We start from the raw sequence: 19,184 nt of genomic DNA on the forward strand, positions 1-19,184 counted from the left end.
TGAATAAGCCAACACTTTTGAATGAAAGTTGGATGTTTTGCACTGTGTTTTGCACTAAGACCCTTCACTAACCCAACATTTTGGCCATGTTTCCATAACTTTACATCACGATAAGAATTTTATTTTTATGAAATATTTTCATTTCGGACTGAATTTTTACCAGCTCTTCTTGGCACATAAGAGCAAAAAAATGAAGAATGAAGATTTATTTTTTTTTTTGGATTAAGCGTTCCACACATTGTTACCAGAATAACCTTCCTGTATTGTCCCCTTCAGTCCTGAAGAGCTGAGATGGGATATTTGATTCTTTTTAGTGCTTAAACTCTCCAGATTCCTTAACTGAATCTCACATAAGGGCTTGGTGAGCTGTGTGGGCTGGACAGCAGCTGATGAGCTGTTCTCCTGCAGCGATGACCAGCAGGTCATGAAATGGAACCCCGCGAGCAGCGAGAGCACGCGCGTGCTGCAGCTGCCGGGTGACGTTTATCCCCTGGATCTGCACTGCTTTCCCAGAGGCACCGGGGGCAAGAGGCAATCCCAGGCTGAGAGCTTTGTTCTGACCAGCTCTGATGGTAAGGCAACTTCAAATCGTTCTAATAATAGCATTTTAAAATAATATATTTCAAATGTTGGTTGTTTCGTACCCTTGAGTGCTCGTGTCAGTCAAATACAAGGCAGTGTTTGAGGAGCAAGAAGCTTTGAGGATTGCTTGGGATTTTTCCCCTTCTCCCCAAAAAGATGAGTTTTCCTGCCCCAGCTTAACTCCTGCAATTTTCCTGCACCAGCCAAGTCCCCTCTGTGATAAGGATTCCTGCAAAGTTGCTGAATCCAAGGGAAAAGCAGCATAATGGCTTTACAGGCTTGCATGAATTCCTAGTTGAACTGCAGATGTTTGAAATCAGAGCAAATGTAAATTTAGTCCCCTTGGGTCTTCTTCTGAAATGAATCTCTTGGGGGATATTGGTTTTTTATTTCCTACTGACATTGGTCTTGCTGCTATTTTTTAACAAAAATGAAGAGTATTTTTAGCTTTAACCTTCAAATTCAGGACAAGTCATAAGTGATTCGACTTCTTTTTTCTTTTTTTATTGACAATTTTATATTAGGTCAGCATTTAAGAGCCCATGGAAGTTAATGAACAAAACATACATGTTTTATATTCTGTGTTTGGATAGGCTGGGAGTCTCCCACTGGAAATTCCTTCAAAACTGGGGAGTCATTTTCAGGTAGATGACAGTTCTGTCTTCAGTCCTGAAGAAAAATAAAGGACCAGAGATTAAGCTGAATCCCTTCTACCTACACCAGGCATTTGGCTAAAATTTTCTCTTTTTTTTGTGTAATAAGTTGTAATTTATTCAACTCTATTGCCTCAGTTGAACAGAAATCCATGGAAATGGAGAAACCTCCCCATGGGAATGCCATGGAAAAAGCATTTGACTGGCAGCAGTTGTGAATTCCCCTGCTGGAAAAGCCAAGAAGTTGCAGAAGTAAAGCTGCTCTCCCTGAAAACTTGATCTCCACTGTTCTGCAGAGGGATTAGGATACAGTTTTAAGTGATGATCACATTTTTTCCAGAGGAATTCTGGAAAGTTGATCCTGCTTTTACATGTAACCATGTTCTTCCCTGCTCAGCTACAATTTCCTCTGTTTCCCTCTTTGGAAGGGGCCTTGTGAGAGTAGTAGGAGCTTGTGGAGTGGGAGAGGCTGCAAAAGATCAGAAAAATAATGGAGTTTTCCCTGGATTTTAACAGGATTTTATCTGATACTTTGAGATTGCCCATTTTCCTGATACATTGACTTCACCAAATCCTTCAGTTCCTTCCCAGCTGCTCGAGCCTCCACTGGAATTTCATTTGTCTCTCATGAGCTGAAGAATTGCTCCCAGAAATATTCAGGGGTTCTGCTTGGATCAGTGGGAGCTATTTCAAGATCTAAAATCCCATGGAATTCTGCATATCCTGAAAAAAGTGATGGCTCTGAAGAGCTCAGCCACTCGATGCTGAGTCCTGGAGGCGATGGCACGGGAATATTCCTGCTCCTGGGAGATTGGGTTCAAGGATTCTCCAATGAAAAAGGTCTTGGATACAGGTGGAGCAAAGGCACTGCATGGGAAAAGGCACAGAAAAGAAAACATATACTTTTCAGAAAATAAAAGTTGTTTTTAATGTAAAAGCAGAAAAGGCCATTTTGGCAATTGACTTGGAGAAATTAACGTTGAATTCCTCTAAATCCAGCTTTTGCTTCCACATGAAACATGAAAATCTCAGACCTGAGAGGTGTTCTATACAATAAGTGATACATCCATGAGATAAATTTTATTTTATAATTACAAAATAGTGAATGCATTAAATGAAGACCCTGGAAGTGTTGCAGGGGGTTTGGAGCAGCCTGGTCTGTGGAAGGCGTCCCTGCCCATTGGGATTTCAGGTCCCTCTCAAGCCAAACCAGTTTGGGATTCCATGGAATTTGAAATGATCTGTTCAAATAAACTGATTTATCCAAAGCATAGTTTTTTATCATTGTTAGAAGTCTTTTCCTTGGAAATCTTGCACTGGCAGAGCTTTGGCTGGATGATTGTGCCAAAAGCTCTGGACACTCAGGAGCTCCCTTGAGGTGGTTCAGTCTGGCATCTTAGATCAAATAATACTAAAAATAATTGGATTTTAAAGTACTTCATTTCAATTACTGGGCTGCTTATTTTTCCAAGCTCTCCATTGTCTGCTCTTTGCTCCAGTTTAAATTTGATCTTCCTGGATTGAAGCAGCATCATCCCTTATTTGGGAAGAAAAACTTCCTGATCCTTCTGTTGAAGTCATTACAAACGTGGGGGTTGGCTGCTGTGGAATTGCATCCCAGCTCCAGCATGGGAGCAGGAGCAGCTCTGATGTGAGCTGTGAAAAACACCTGGATGTGCTCTCTGTACTGCTGCTCTCTTGGTTTCTCTGTGTGCTTTCCACAGGAGGCACCAGCACCGCTGTAATAATATACAGTGGCATTCATAATATAATAATAATTACATAATTCTATAAATTCTATACACTGTATCTTTTTTTTCTTCTTTTTTTTTAGGGAAATTCCACTTGATTTCCAAGCTAGGAAGAGTGGAGAAAAGTGTAGAAGCCCATTGTGGAGCTGTCCTTGCAGGAAGGTGGAATTATGAGGGAACAGCCCTGGTTACAGGTGAGCATTCCTAAATTAATGGAGTGCTTTGAAAACTTGAATAATAATGTCTTTATTTTTTTTTTGGTCTTATTTATCGCAGAGGTTGTTATCACCTTGTTTACTAGGAGTTCATTTTGCACTATTATTAATGTAGTTTAGCTTAGTGTTGTCCATTTTAATTAATAGAATATATTAATAATATAATATTTTAATATTTAATATTATAATAATATAGTATATATAATATTTTATAATAGAATAATATTTTAATATTTTAATATTTATATATAATAATATAATATTAATATAATATAATTATATATTTTATATTATATAATATATATACTATAATATATTATATATGATACATGATATATTATATATTATATATTATATTTTATATATGAACAATATAATATTTAATACAATATTAATAATAATAATTAATAATATTATATTAATATAATAGATCTGGTAAAAATATTTCTCTTTTTTCATTTAAGCCACCCAATCCAATTGAAAGTAAATGTTTTAATATCAGAGTGCTTAGATGGTTTTGTGGCTGTTCTGAACTTCAGAAAGGAGAATATTTGATTTCTTTCTCTTCTATCTGATGCAAGAAAAAGTTGCTAAGTTGGTACATTTATATCCCTGCACATTTGGAGTTTTTTAGCCAAAAAGGCTCATTGATCTTGAATATTCCTGTGCTTTATTCCTTAATTATCAGTAATTATCACCTACAGCCCGTTTATATTAATGCTAGAGGAGTGAGCCCACAATTTCTTCATTTCTACACCGTTTTTTGTCCCAAATCTTTTATTAATGTGTTGCTTTTGGCAGTTTTTGTCCCAGATTCTGGCTGGCTTTTAGGGGAGCTGCTGCAGTTGCCTGTGCTGGGCTCCTTGCTGGGCTTGCTGGTGCTGTCAGCCTCCTGCTGATGGAGCACAGCTGATTCCTCTGGCCAGCTTCCAGCCCAGGCCACAAGAACTGAAGAGCATTTTGGATCCGCTCGTTTCCAGCCTCTGAAATGCTGCTTCAAGGAACTCTGTCCAGCCTGTTCCTCTGAAATCCCAGAGGGATGGAAAGATTGTTCTTTTTAAAGGCAGCTTTGCCTCAGGAACTTCTCCAAAGACAAAGTCAAAATTGTCTTTTGAATCCCTTTTTTTTTTTTTTTATGAGACTGCATGACACTGACACTTTTTGGGGAGTGTGGGAATTCATCACCACTTCCAGTTTATTCTGAGGAGGTCAACTCCTCTTATACCACAGCTGTACTTGGAGGAAGACTAAATAAATCATTGCTACTGCACCACTGCAAATATTTTTCTGGTTATATTTCAACAGCATCGAATGTGCACAAATAAGATTTTTAATTTTGAGTGGGTTTTTTAAAAACATTTTTAAAACATTTCAAACAACATTGGCCAAATATAAAATCCTGAAATGTGGTAAATAAATTATATTTGAATGGAAGAATCCATTAATTTCTTCTGGGAAGCCTAAACTGAAGGCCCAGTGCATTTTAAAAATTACACCACAGCAGGAATTGTGTGCTGTTAAAACAGCCCTAAGTGTGCTGGGTAGTGTTTAGCAATGAATTCTTCAACAAACAAACTGAGTTATTTGGTAACACACAGTTATGGTAGAAAGTTGAAGCCATCCAAACAGAGTTATCTTCACTTGCCCCATTTCTCAGTGAAATCTCCAGTTAAATCCATCAAATCTGCTTCTGCTTCTTCTCCCCCCCTGGGCCTTCTCAGACTCCTCTAAGCAGCTTCTGGGCCATTGAAGGAATCAAAAATACAGAATTTGGGATGCTTCGATAATGATGGATTTTCCCTTGCTAGGACCAGCTTCAGAAAAGAGTTCAGGGGTTTTCAGGAGAGGAGGATTTCTGATCATAACAAAAGAACCATCTGAAATCTTTTCCCTTCCTGTACTTCCCATTGCATGTTTGGGAGACTAAACAAAAGGAATTCACCTGTAAGAAAAGCTGGGTTGACTTCAAATACATTTGTTAGTGTGAATGTTGCATGGCATTTGCTGATTTCTGTGCTCATTTGCAGTTGGGGAAGATGGCCAAGTGAAAATCTGGTCTAAAAGTGGAATGCTGAGATCCACCTTGGCTCAGCAAGGTGAGTTCTTTGCTCAGAGCTCCATCAGAACTTGTTCATTTGGGTTATTCTGAAATATATTTCAATAACACAGACCCTGAACATGGCAGCGATGGTTTGTTCAAGGGTGTTAAAGCCTTAATTAAATGTAAATCAGAGTTGTATTTCAATAAGATTTTTTACAAGTATTTCATTTCTCAAATTCAAAGTGCTGCAATATTTTTAGGCAGCAGTCTCATCCCACGCTGAGGGTTTGGTGCCATTTCAGTGAAGATCCTCAGCTAAATTTTGTTTTTCAGACTTCATAGATGGAGCCCTTGTGACCTTGTGACATTTTTGAAGAAACCACATGCACCTGGGCTTGGGTTAAATGTCAGGCCCTTATCTCTGGCTGAAACAAATGATCTGAATGCTTTCAACCTGGGGAAGGCACTTTAACCACAGCAGTGAATAGAAAATGCATTTCAGTTCTTTTAAGGAAGTTCATGTGCTTGTGCAATGTTTGTCAGGTAAAAAGATAAACTAACTGAATTTTAAAAAAATTTAAAAATTAAAAAAAAAATATTCAAACTGAAGCACATATTCTTTAACATTTCTCAGTTTATGTTGTCAGGTTTCTTATGCATTATTTTGCTTATTTGGGGTTTGCAAAAGCATCTCAAGGAAATTTGACCCTGTTGTTTGAAACATGAATTTTCATGGGTTTCTGTGAGTTTCTGGTGCAGTACAAAAGCACATTGAGGCCCCATGGGTAACTGTCACCTTGTGTTTGTGTTTTCAGTGTAAAATCTTTAACTTCAGAGTCAGAACCCCACAGCTGCTGATGTAAGCATGGCCATACCTGGGGCCAGGGCAGGATTCTGCAGGAAGGCTGCATCATGTTCAACCAATTTTCCCCTTCCTTTATTATAATAAGAACTGAAAAAATCCCCACTGCCAACATTCCTTTGCCTCATTCCACTCTTTGTGTTAGAAATGGATTTTCAGGCTGTATTTTGGGATGATGATCCACGTGCCTGTTCTGTCTTTGCCCTTTGTTCCTCCTTAGATTCCCTTCAATTCTTCCTTTTGTTCCTCCTTCTCCTCACACTGAAATGTTGGATTTGGGCTTCCACTGATCCATTTTGATGAGGAAATGGATTTCCATGAATTTCTTAGGGAACCCACAAGGTTATCATGGAATCCTGGAATGGTTTGGGTTGGGAGGACCTTAAATCCCATCCCCTCCATGGCAGGGACTCCTCCCTGTGTCCCGAACCTTTCCTGGACATTTCCAGGGATCCAGGGGCAGCCACAGCTGCTCTGGGAGTTCCATCCCAGCCCTCCCAGGGAGGAATTCACTCCTGACACCTCCATTCTTTTGGAAACACCCTCCCAAGATGTAAAATTGTTTAAATGGATGTTTCTCCTCCTGTGACAATCCAAAATCCCACACAAACTCTTGCCAGTACCAAGCGTGCTGTGGGATAAGCCAGACCTTCCTTCCTCAAATCCCAATTTTCTGCCTTTTTGCCTCCTTTTTTCCCAGAATATTCTCGTTTCTCCTGCAGTGGGGCTGCTCCTCTGGGTTTTCCAGGGTGTTGGCAGCATTTTCCCAAGGCAGTCCTTGTTAAGTGCAGGAGGAAATGAGTTAACTCAGCTCCTGCTGTTAAGCCCTGGAAATTGTGGTTAAGTCCTCAGCCATCATAAAAAAGGCAAACATTTGGTTTAAATAGAAAACTCTTCTGATTGTTAGATCAGCATTAGGAAAGGACAAAAAAAAAAAAAAAAAGGAGTTTATTTAGAATTTCTCCTCCAGCTGGGGACAGAATTTATGGCATTTTCACCAGGAATTGCCAGAAGGAAAACAGCCAGAGCCACATTTATTTAATATATGTTGTGTTTCTGGGACTTGTCTGCTCTGATGGTTGACAAGTTAAAAAAGTCTGCCATAATTCTGGATTTTTAAGGAATAAAATTCCCTGAAAGAAAATCTATGAACTACAGAAATCTTCAGGAGCAACGGCACCAGGTCTCAATTTGGAGGGTGAATATTTGGGAGCTCAAATGGAGTTTAACCATAATAAAATCAGCTTTTTGCACAGGGAGCAGTGGGGACATACAGGATGGTTTTATGGCAGCTCAATCACTTAATTATCTAAATCTCATCAAAATATTCCTGAGTCGTTTTTGGAGATAGATTTTAATATGCCAAAATTGTCACTGAGAATTTTACCCTGTAAAAGCATTTTTAAGCCTTTTGGGGTTTTTTATTACCATAAAGTTACATGTAAAACGGTTTATTTGAACAATTTTAATTCAGTTGCTGAGTTTAATACTTGAAGAAGCTTTTTGCTTAACTTTCTTAGTTTTATTTCAAGGAATCAAGTAGCAAAGTCCTTTGATTTTTCTTCAGAGACAAATCTTGTCAAATAATATGGAAAATATTTGCATGGTTGGCAAGTCTGACTTTTTTAAATTCTTCTTTTTTTCCTTGGATGTTTTTCCATGTAATTTTTCCTTTATTCTGTTTTCAAAAAATCTAATTTGAAAACTGGAACATGATTTTAAAAGGGAACAGACAGCTTTATTCCAGATACAAAATTCTGAGAGTTTCAGTCTAAGAAAGTTTCAGTTAATTGGGAAAACTCTGTCCAGCCTGTGGCCAGTTGGATTTATTGCAATTTATTTTGGAAGTTACTTGTGAATGGGATGTTTGTGCAGCAAAACAAAAATCTCTCCTAATTATGGTACCCAAAAATCTAAAAAAGAACAATTTAGGTGCAACACAAAACTTTTTCCATCCATTTTTGTGTCCAGCCTCGTAATTTGGGGTGAAAAGATTGATTTTCTGATGTCTCTTGGTGAGTATTATTTTGATTTTCTGTATTTCTGGAGTGACAGTTGGGACTCAATTGCATCAGAGGATAAAATCTGAATATAGATATAAAATGCAGCTATTTCCTGTTGCTGGCCTGGACTTGTTCTGGACTTTGCTGCACTTAAAACCTTTCACTTGTAAAAGTTTTAGGAATTGTTAATGTGTAAATGGCAATAGGTAAAGAAGCTTGAGAAATGTGTAATGTACATTTATATAATACAGTGTTATCTACATAGATATTTATGTAATACAAATCTATTTTATGCAGTCATTATGTATTATATTTTATGTACTTTAATGTAAATTTTTATTTAATATTTTATACGTAATTATGTATTTTATTTATTATGCTCTGCTGTATCCTACCATCAATATTATTTATTTTTATTATTCTATATAAAATAGATGTTAAAAATAGGGTCTCTTTTCCTTGCCCACAGGAACTCCAGTGTACTCAGTGTCCTGGGCCCCTGACTCTGACAAAGTTCTCTACACCTCAGGGCAGCAGCTGATTATTAAACCCCTCCAGCCAAATGCCAAAGTTCTGCAGGTACCATTAATAATCTGATTAATTAAGAAGGTTTATTCGCAGAAATCAAGATACAGAAGCCTTTTGCCTTTTGCTAAAAAGCAGCTGTTGAATTTTAATTTTTGGATTCAAAATTTTAATGGGTTTTTAGATGAAGGATTTTAATGCAGATTTTTGTGCTTTGATTCTGCCTCGTTCAGGCTTTAATTTCTTTTTCTGCTAAATCATAAAATTGTTAAATTTGGAAACAACCTCCAGGATCATCAAGTCCAACAAGTGATGAATATTGAAAATGGGAGTTGTCAGAATTGTGGAGTTGATTTTTTTCCCTTTCAGTGGAAAGCCCACGATGGCCTGATTTTGAAAACCGACTGGAACTCAGTGAATGATCTGATCCTCTCTGCAGGGGAAGATTGCAGATACAAGGTGGGCTCTGCTTCCATTTTAACTCCATGCCCAAAATCTTATTAGATAGCCTGAAATGCTGGGATTTTACCCTGGAAGCCCAAAATGAAATGAGAAATCTTTCACTTTTCAAGAAGAAATTGTGTTATTTATAAATACACCTCACTCTGTTGTAGTAAGATAAAATTACAAATCTTTTTTAAATACAGCAGGATAAAAAATGGTAAAATGGGGGTGAAACAAAAAGAAAAATATGTACAAATATAGAAGTGATTATTTCAATCAATAGAAGCTGAGATACCAAATTAGAGGAGATAAAACTGCTGGTTTCTACTACAGGGACATTAATGAATCCCTCAGTAAATTTTAAAATATATTTAAATATATTTGGATGCAGGAAATATAATCATATAATCTGCATCCAAAATACAAAGCACCTTTTGAGTATCTTCCCTTAAATAAAAACTGATTTTTAAATGCATCATGTGTTGGTTCTGTCATTTAATTGTGTAATGGCTGTGATAGAAAATGTACAATTAAGAAATGTTTAAAATCCAAGAAATTGTTACATTTTGTGAATTGATTTCCATTTGAAAAAATCTCTGCTTTTGGAAATTTGCAGGTTCTTTTATAGACTTTGGGCAATTTACAGGAAATAAAACTCAGGGGTGCAAAATATTTTATACAAAATATTTTATCCAGAATTATGTGACATTTACCATGGCAAAAAACAATCTGTTGCATTAAATAAACCAATTCTAATTAAAATTTATATATACATAGGTATATTTATTTATATTTATATAGATATATTTTTATATACAGTTCCACTTAATGAACTTGGGCAATTATTTCTAAAATTTCTATGTCATGGGGGAAAATTATACTTCTGGAATAATAAAAGTACAACAAGTGTATTTATAAAATATAAGTGAGGAAGAATTTAGGAGATTTTCCCAGTTACACTTCATCATGAGGGAAAATGATAGTTCTAAAATGATAAATACAAAATACATATATATAAACAAAAGTGAGATATATATTAAAAAAAAAAATATATATAATTAATATATATAATACCAATATATCTGTCACAGGTGATTTTTTAAAGTTATGCTGGAAACATGAGGGGAAATTACACTTCTGCAGTAAGAAAAATACCAAAAATATAAATAAACCAAAACTGAACTGTAATATAGGTGATTTTTCAAATTTCACTAAAACATGAGGGAAAATGATACTTCTGGAATAGGAGAAATACAAAATATATATATAAAACAAAAGGGGGATGTATATTAAAATATATATATATTCTTTATATATATAAATATATATCTATATCATACTGGTGATTTTTCAAATTACAGTAAAACATGAGGGAAAATGATACTTCTGGAACAGGAAAAATACAAAATATATATATAAAACAAAAGGGGGATGTATATTAAAATATATATGTATATATATATATATATATATAAATATATAGCTATATCGTACAGGTGATTTTTCAAATTACACTAAAACATGAGGGAAAATTATACTTCTAGAATAGGAAAAATAATATATATATATATATATAAAACAAAAAGGGGATGTATATTAAAATATATATATATTCTTTATATATATAAATATATATCTATATAATACAGATGATTTTTCAAATTACACTAAAACATGAGGGAAAATGATACTTCTGGAATAGGAGAAATACAAAATATATATATAAAACAAAAGGGGGATGTATATTAAAATATATATGTATATTCTTTATATATATATATATATAAATATATATCTATATAATACAGATGATTTTTCAAATTACACTAAAACATGAGGGAAAATGATACTTCTGGAATAGGAGAAATACAAAATATATATATAAAACAAAAGGGGGATGTATATTAAAATATATATGTATATTCTTTATATATATATATATATAAATATATATCTATATCGTACTGGTGATTTTTCAAATTACACTAAAACATGAGGGAAAATTATACTTCTAGAATAGGAAAAATACAAAATATATATATAAAACAAAAAGGGGATGTATATTAAAATATATATATATTCTTTATATATATAAATATATATCTATATCATACAGGTGATTTTACAAATTACACTAAAACATGAGGGAAAATGATACTTCTGGAATAGGAAAAATACAAAATATATCTATAAAACAAAAGGGGGATGTATATTAAAATATATATATATATATATATTCTTTATATATATAAATATATATCTATATCATACAGGTGATTTTTCAAATTACACTAAAACATGAGGGAAAATTATACTTCTAGAATAGGAAAAATAAAATATATATATATATAAAACAAAAAGGGGATGTATATTAAAATATATATATATTCTTTATATATATAAATATATATCTATATCATACAGATTATTTTACAAATTACACTAAAACATGAGGGAAAATGATACTTCTGGAATAGGAAAAATACAAAATATATCTATAAAACAAAAGGGGGATGTATATTAAAATATATATATATTCTTTATATATATGAATATATATCTATATCATACAGGTGATTTTTCAAATTACACTAAAACATGAGGGGAAATTACATTTCTGGAGTAACAACAATACAAAAAATATCTATATAAAACAAAAGCAAGACATATTAAATACCTATGTTATTTATATATTTTTAATATAATTTATATATATATATATATAGATATAAAATACAGGTGATTTTTTTCAAGTTACCCTGAAAACATGAGGGGAAATTACACTTCTGCAGTAACAAAAATCCAAAAAAAATATATATATAAACCAAGAATGAACTGTGATACAGTGATTTTTCAAATTGCACTAAAACATGAGGGGAATTTATTTTTCTGGAATAATGCCAGTGCACCCCAAGCGTGGGGCATGGATGGAAATGGGAATTTTGCTGCAGGTTTGGGACAGTTTTGGCCGTGCCCTGTACAGCTCCCAGCCCCATGAGTATCCCATCACTGCCATTGCCTGGGCTCTGGATGGAGAATTGTTTGCTGTGGGATCTTTCAACACTTTACGTCTCTGTGATAAAACTGGGGTAAGTGAAACTCTGCTAATTATTTTCTATAGATTAAAAAATAAATGTAATAAAATATTTTAAATATTTAAATTTTTTTTAAATTTTTTTAAATTATTTAAAATTATTTTCTGGAGTAAAACTCAGCACATTTATTTTATATATATGGAAAAAATTATTAAATATATTAAAAGAGAAAACTCCACGGTAAAACTCTGGAAATTGTCCAGATTTATTGATAAAACAGCAAATATTCCTCAGGATATCAGTGTACAGGTGGGTGTTTTATTATGAAAAATGCTTGTGATTTCCAGCACCTTTTTGCTGACCAGAATATTTTATTTTTAATAATATTTTGCCTTTTGGGACATGAAATTCTTTACCTGAAAACCACAGATTTCAAATGCATCTCTTGTGATCAGAACTAATCATAAATTGCTATTTTTAACCATAAAAAGGAGTGTATAACAATAACCTGATAGAAAAGGAAGTGGAAGAACCATTTATTATTATATTATATTATATTATATTATATTATATTATATTATATTATATTATATTATATTATATTATATTATATTATATTATATTATATTATATTAATTATATTAATTATATTACATTACATTACATTACATTATATTACATTACATTACATTACATTACATTACATTACATTATATTATATTATATTATATTATATTATATTACATTGCATTACATTACATTACATTACGTTATATTATATTATATTGTATTATATTATATTATATTATATTATATTATATTATATTATATTATATTATATTATATTATATTATATTATATTATATTATACACTTTTATTATTTCATTTCTTTTTTCCCTTGAAGGTTTACTCCTGAATCATTATTTTTATAGGGTTTTTTGCAGCTTTGTCTCCAATTAAAATCAATTTAATGCAGTTTCACCTCCCTTCATTGGGAGCACAGATTGTCTTCATTGTCTTTGTCTTTCCTGTGGTTCTGAAGATTCTTGCTCAGATTTTTTGCAGCAAACTTTGATTATTTGGGACTTTTGTCGTCCTGGTTTCTTGTTGTGTTTGTTGCTCTTTTTGGGAAAAAATTGCTGAGGTGTTTTGGGTGTGTTCAGTCAATCGTGGTTCACCTCCCCGTGAATTTGGAGTGTGTTTAAATTTAAAATATTTCAAATATTTGAAATTCATGAAGAGGAACCTTTAAAGATTATTTGAGAAAAGGTATAAGGTTATAATAATAAGGTTAAAATTAAAGATTATTTGAGAAAAGGTATAAGGTTATAATAATAAGGTTGTAATAAGGTTAAAATTAAAGATTATTTGAGAAAAGGTATAAGGTTATAATAATAAGGTTAAAATTAAAGATTATTTGAGAAAAGGTGTAAGGATAAACTCTGAATTTTCCTATTCCTTCTGTAGTGATTATAATTTCACTGATTTTTACTGACAGTGTACAAACAGAATTTAATTACAAATTTGTAATTAACAGTTATCTAGAAGGAAAAGTACTCAAATGCAGGGGTTTTGTGCGAGGTGTCAATTTGCTGATTTAAAAATGATTAATTTTGATATCTACAGATCTGTCATTTAATTTACTGTTAAGTCTAAAAAGCAATGTTTTAATCAGCAATTAATACTGAACTGGTCATTGGGAACTTTAATGCAGACAGGTTTATTTCTTGTAGAAAATTAAGATTATTTCACCTGAGTTTATTAGAATTTATTTGTTTATTTTAATTTTTATTATTTTACACCTGAGTTTATTATTTATTTTTTATGTTCATTTTTTCTTATTATTTTATACCTGAGTTTATAAAGAGTTTATTACTCATCTCCTAAACACAGATGAGCAGTAGCTGCTGCCAGCTGCTCTGTGTGTTGAGCAGGTTTTATTCTCCTCAAATTCGGGGTTTGGATGTAAATTGAGGCCCTGGAGGAGTGGCTGGGATGGGGGAACTCAGGGAGGGCTTCCCATGGAGCCTGAAGGGAAGCAGGGCTGCCCTTTCCTGCTCAGCACAGACACTTTTATTGTGCCTGGTGTAGGGGAGCTGCCCTAAAATATTTATATATAAATATTTATATATAAATATATATAAATATATATAATATAAATATTTATATATAAATAAATAAATATTTATCAGGAACTCCTCTGCAGCGTGTGTGCTCACTTTGGGGCATCATTCCATTAAATCCTTGCACTCAGTGCTCTTTATTCTCATTTTTTCCTCACCTCCCTGGGATGTCAGGCAGCTTCGTGGTAAAGACCAAAGTTAGAAATTTAAATCGTGTTTCTTCAATTAAAAATCGTGAAAAGAAATGATGTATTTATATATAAAATCAATTTTTATGGTTGTGTTCCCAAGGCCTCGGGAGTGTAGAGGGATCAGTGATAAAAACCAGTAAAAATGAAACACTGGTCAAATGAATCATTTTAATTAGTAAATAGGGGCATCCAATTTATATTTAAATAATGTTGAATATATTTCTGCATCTTCTGCTGTGCCCCTTTTGAGATAATTTCATGTGCCCAAAAGTCAATCCCATATTTACATTTAACTTCAATCACATGATTTTTATTATTGATTTCCTCCGTAAGATTTCCAATATATTTGGATATGCAGGTAATTCTTCAATTACTACGAAATTACTCCTCCTTATCCTCCTACATTATTACTACTCCTTAACAATATTCTGTTACATAAAGAGGAAATCACTGAGATTTGCTTCTTGTTTTAAAATCTGCTTGAATATCTTCCTAAAATTCCCTAAAAAGATTATTTAATTCTTATTTGTTATCCATTTTCAGGGAAACAGCTCTTTGGAGATTCAGGATGATTTATGTTTCTGATATACAGGAAATTTTTAAAAATATCTTGGTCTGGAAATTCTAATATTTGACATTTTTTTAAATAAGGATCTAAACTTCAGAGGAGTCTCATGGATAAGGCTGAGGGAATTAAGAATTAGGGTATTTGCTGGAGGAAATTTTTAATTAATCCTTCACTTGGACAGTAAGAGAGTGGAGAAAATGTAATTATTTCTTTAGCACCTTAATTTTCTGTAGTGATTGCCTGGATTTATGAATGAGAACACACTTGGAATAAATTATGAGTAGAAAACTGATACCTGATGTACTTCCAGCACTGTGACTTCTTAATTTCTGCTTTACCTGTTGCTTTTCCTTTTTATTTATTTCCCAGGCTCTGACTTAAACATCCAATCCCAACCCAACAAAAAACTTCATTTATTGTCGCTGCTTGAAAAATCCCAACCCTGCAAACGTATTTCTGACAAGAAATCATTTCTAAAAGTACAAAGTAACTGAAATTTATATTTTTTTGTCTTGTTTCCAGTGGTCTTATGCCCTGGAGAAGCCCAACACTGGCAGCATTTTTGCCATTTCCTGGTCCATCGATGGCACCCAGCTGGCAGGAGCCTGTGGGAATGGCCAGGTCATCTTTGCCCACGTGGTGGAGCAGCACTGGGAGTGGCAGAACTTCCACATCACCTTAATTAAGAGAAGAACCATGAAGGTAAAATCCACTTCCAAATCACCTTCATTAAGAGAAGAACCATGAAGGTAAAATCCACTTCCACATCACCTTCATTAAGAGAAGAACCATGAAGGTAAAATCCACTTCCAAATCACTTTAATTAAGAGAACCATGAAGGTAAAATCCACTTCCAAATCACCTTAATAAAAGAACCATAAAGGTAAAATCCACTTCCAAATTACCTTAATTAAGAGAACCATGAAGGTAAAATCCACTTCCAAATCACCTTTGTTAAGAGAACCATGAAGGTAAAATCCACTTCCAAATCACTTTAATTAAGAGAAGAACCATGAAGGTAAAATCCACTTCCAAATCACCTTCATTAAGAGAACCATGAAGGTAAAATCCACTTCCAAGTTACCTTCATTAAGAGAACCATGAAGGTAAAATCCACTTCCAAATCACCTTTGTTAAGAGAACCATGAAGGTAAAATCCACTTCCAAATCACCTTCATTAAGAGAAGAACCATGAAGGTAAAATCCACTTCCAAATCACTTTAATTAAGAGAACCATGAAGGTAAAATCCACTTCCAAATCACCTTAATAAAAGAACCATAAAGGTAAAATCCACTTCCAAATTACCTTAATTAAGAGAACCATGAAGGTAAAATCCACTTCCAAATCACCTTTGTTAAGAGAACCATGAAGGTAAAATCCACTTCCAAATCACTTTAATTAAGAGAAGAACCATGAAGGTAAAATCCACTTCCAAATCACCTTCATTAAGAGAACCATGAAGGTAAAATCCACTTCCAAATCACCTTAATTAAGAGAAGAACCATGAAGGTAAAATCCACTTCCAAATCACTTTAATTAAGAGAAGAATCATGAAGGTAAAATCCACTTCCAAATTACCTTAATTAAGAGAACCATGAAGGTAAAATCCACGTCCAAATCACTTTAATTAAGAGAAGAACCATGAAGGTAAAATCCCCTCAGAGCTGGGCAGCCCCATCACAGAGCTTGTTTTAATGCAAAATGGGAATTTGGGGTTGAATTTGTGTTCCCAGACATTGACTCACAAGGTTTGTTCTCTCGGATAATCAAGATTTCCATCCTTCCACATTTTCCAAATTACACATTTGGGGCTTTTCAGCATCGAGTTCCTAAATTCCTACTGAGACCCTTCAAAGGTTTTTTTTTTTTTTTCATTTTCATGCTGGGTTTGGAATTGGGAAGAGTTGGAGCAGCAGCAGGGCTGGATTTGGGGTTGGGGCCGTGGGTGGGTGCTGTGAGTCAGTGTCTGGGAACACACAGCACAAATCGGCTCAAAATTCCCAATTTTTCCCCTCATTCCCAGACATCGACTCGTTCCAGATGCACTTGGGAATGCTCTCCATGGGATTTGAATTCTCTTTTGGAATATGCAAAGAGTGAGGAAGTGTAGCTAACCCTGACTCATTTTTAATTTTCATTCCTTTCCAGTGATTTTATTCCTATCTATTATGTAGGAAAATCCTACAAAATCCTACCCAAAAACTTGCAGATGGATTTTTCTTCCTGAGTATTACAATGGCAAAGTTAATTAGTGATGCTGGGGTGGGCACAGCAATTAACATATCCTTGGAAATGGTTTCCAGGCTCTTGGAATAATTGAGCTCAGTCCATGTTTTGCAGTTGGTGCATAATGGAGAACACCAGAAGGAAGTTACCACCCTCAGGACGGTGACATCTTCAAAAAAAAACCCCAAACCCCACCAAAAAACAGGAAACTTTTTTTGTTTAAGGCCCCCCATGGATTTTTAGCTCCCTAAAATGTCTGAGCTGAAAAATCTCTGTTAATTTGAGGCAAATTCTGGTTTTCTTGAACAAATTTTAAGCAGAATGACAAAACCACAGGCTGCTCACCCAGCCCGTCTCCTGAATTTCCTGTGCTTCCAGCTGTGGAATCATAAAAATTCCAGAGCTCTGCAGCATCTTCATCCCAATCCTGGAAATTGCTGGATTGTTTGGATGAAGTGTTTATTTAAATAACACACTTTTGAATTTATTTAAAGAACAATGAAATAAACATTGATGTGTTCATTTCAAATACTCAATTTATCAACAGCTGAACAATCTTAAAATGGGAATTTTTCAGACCCCCTCTGGTTAAAAATATGACCAAACTCAAAATAATAATAAAAAAAAATTAAATTATCTATTTAATTAACTAAACCTTACACCATTACAAAAATTTGTTTAAAATAAACTTATATATATATTAATTATCACCATATTTATACCTTATCTACTTCAATATATCCAACAAATTTATCACAACAATATTCAGAGTTTAAACGCTCCTCCATCTCAAATTACTTTCTCAGCAGGAATATTTCCTTCATGACTTTGGATTTCTGCTCTTTTGTTTCTCTCCCTGTGCTCAGGTGCACAACGTCATCAACGACGCCGTGGATTTGTTGGAATTCCGGGACAGGGTCATTAAAGCCTCCCTGAATTATGGATATTTGGTGGTCTCCACTTCCCTGCAGTGCTATGTGTTCTCGTGAGCAAAGCAATTCCTCTTCCTCACTTTGTTTGGAAAAGTGGCAGAAACTTCATTGGAAGCACAAGCATTAATTTATTTTAAATTTTTTAAAAATTTATTTTGCATTAATTTATTTTTAATTTTTTTAAAAATGTATTTTGCATTAATTTATTTTTAATTTTTTTAAATTTATTTTAAATTAATTGAAATATCCAATGGAATATCTGCTCAGTGAACGCTAATGCAGATCATTGTAAAAGAGCCAGAAATATTTTTAAAATATTTTAGGACTAAAATAATCTATATAAACATAATTTTGCTCCTTTTTGCCTGCAGTGTTAAGCGTTTTCATGAATAAAACCAATTCCTCTTCCTCAGATTGTTTGGAAAAGAGTGGCAGAAACTTCATTGGAAGCACAAGCATTCATTTATTTTTAATTTTTTTTTAATTTATTTTAAATTAATTGAAATATCCAATGGAATATCTGCTCAGTGAACGCTAATGCAGATCACTGTAAAAGAGTCAGAAATATTTTTAAAATATTTTAGGAATAAAATAATCCATAGAAACATAATTTTGCTCCTTTTTCCCTGTAGTGTTATGCGTTTTCATGAATAAAACAAATTCCTCTTCCTCAGATTGTTTGCAAAGGTGGCGGAAACTTCACTGGAAGCACAAGCATTGATTTATTTTAAATTTATTTTTAATTTATTTTAAATTAATTGAAATATTCAGTGGAATATCTGCTCTGTGAACGCTAATGCAGATCATTGTAAAAGAGTCAGAAATATTTTAAAAATATTGTAGGAATAAAATAATCCAAATAAACATAATTTTGCTAATTTTTCCTTGCAGTGTTGCATGTTTTTATATATTTTAATGCTGATTTTTTATATTTGCAGGACAAGGAACTGGAACACTCCATTGATTTTTGACCTGAAGGAAGGAACTGTGAGTTTGATTCTCCAAGCAGAAAGGTACCTGACCTCTTAAAA

At 33.5% G+C, this 19,184-nt stretch overlaps 1 protein-coding gene across 3 annotated transcripts in view; it reads left to right on the forward strand.

The window, feature by feature from the left end:
* Window positions 1-354: 354 nt before the first annotated feature.
* The window catches only part of IFT80 (intraflagellar transport 80), a 28,953-nt gene continuing 10,123 nt past the window's right edge, over window positions 355-19,184 (forward strand). For all 3 annotated transcript variants that reach the window (XM_054515923.1, XM_036388965.2, XM_036388966.2), the window contains exons 1-9: window positions 355-572; window positions 3,070-3,180; window positions 5,229-5,297; window positions 8,577-8,686; window positions 9,002-9,091; window positions 12,028-12,165; window positions 15,517-15,696; window positions 18,088-18,206; window positions 19,092-19,166. In XM_054515923.1, coding sequence (XP_054371898.1) covers window positions 425-572; window positions 3,070-3,180; window positions 5,229-5,297; window positions 8,577-8,686; window positions 9,002-9,091; window positions 12,028-12,165; window positions 15,517-15,696; window positions 18,088-18,206; window positions 19,092-19,166 — 1,040 coding nt within the window. In that variant the 5' untranslated portion in view covers window positions 355-424. The remainder of the gene's footprint in view (window positions 573-3,069; window positions 3,181-5,228; window positions 5,298-8,576; window positions 8,687-9,001; window positions 9,092-12,027; window positions 12,166-15,516; window positions 15,697-18,087; window positions 18,207-19,091; window positions 19,167-19,184) is intronic.

This window comes from Molothrus ater, chromosome 10 (assembly GCF_012460135.2).
Source record: "Molothrus ater isolate BHLD 08-10-18 breed brown headed cowbird chromosome 10, BPBGC_Mater_1.1, whole genome shotgun sequence".
In the NCBI taxonomy this organism is placed as follows: Eukaryota; Metazoa; Chordata; class Aves; order Passeriformes; family Icteridae; genus Molothrus; species Molothrus ater.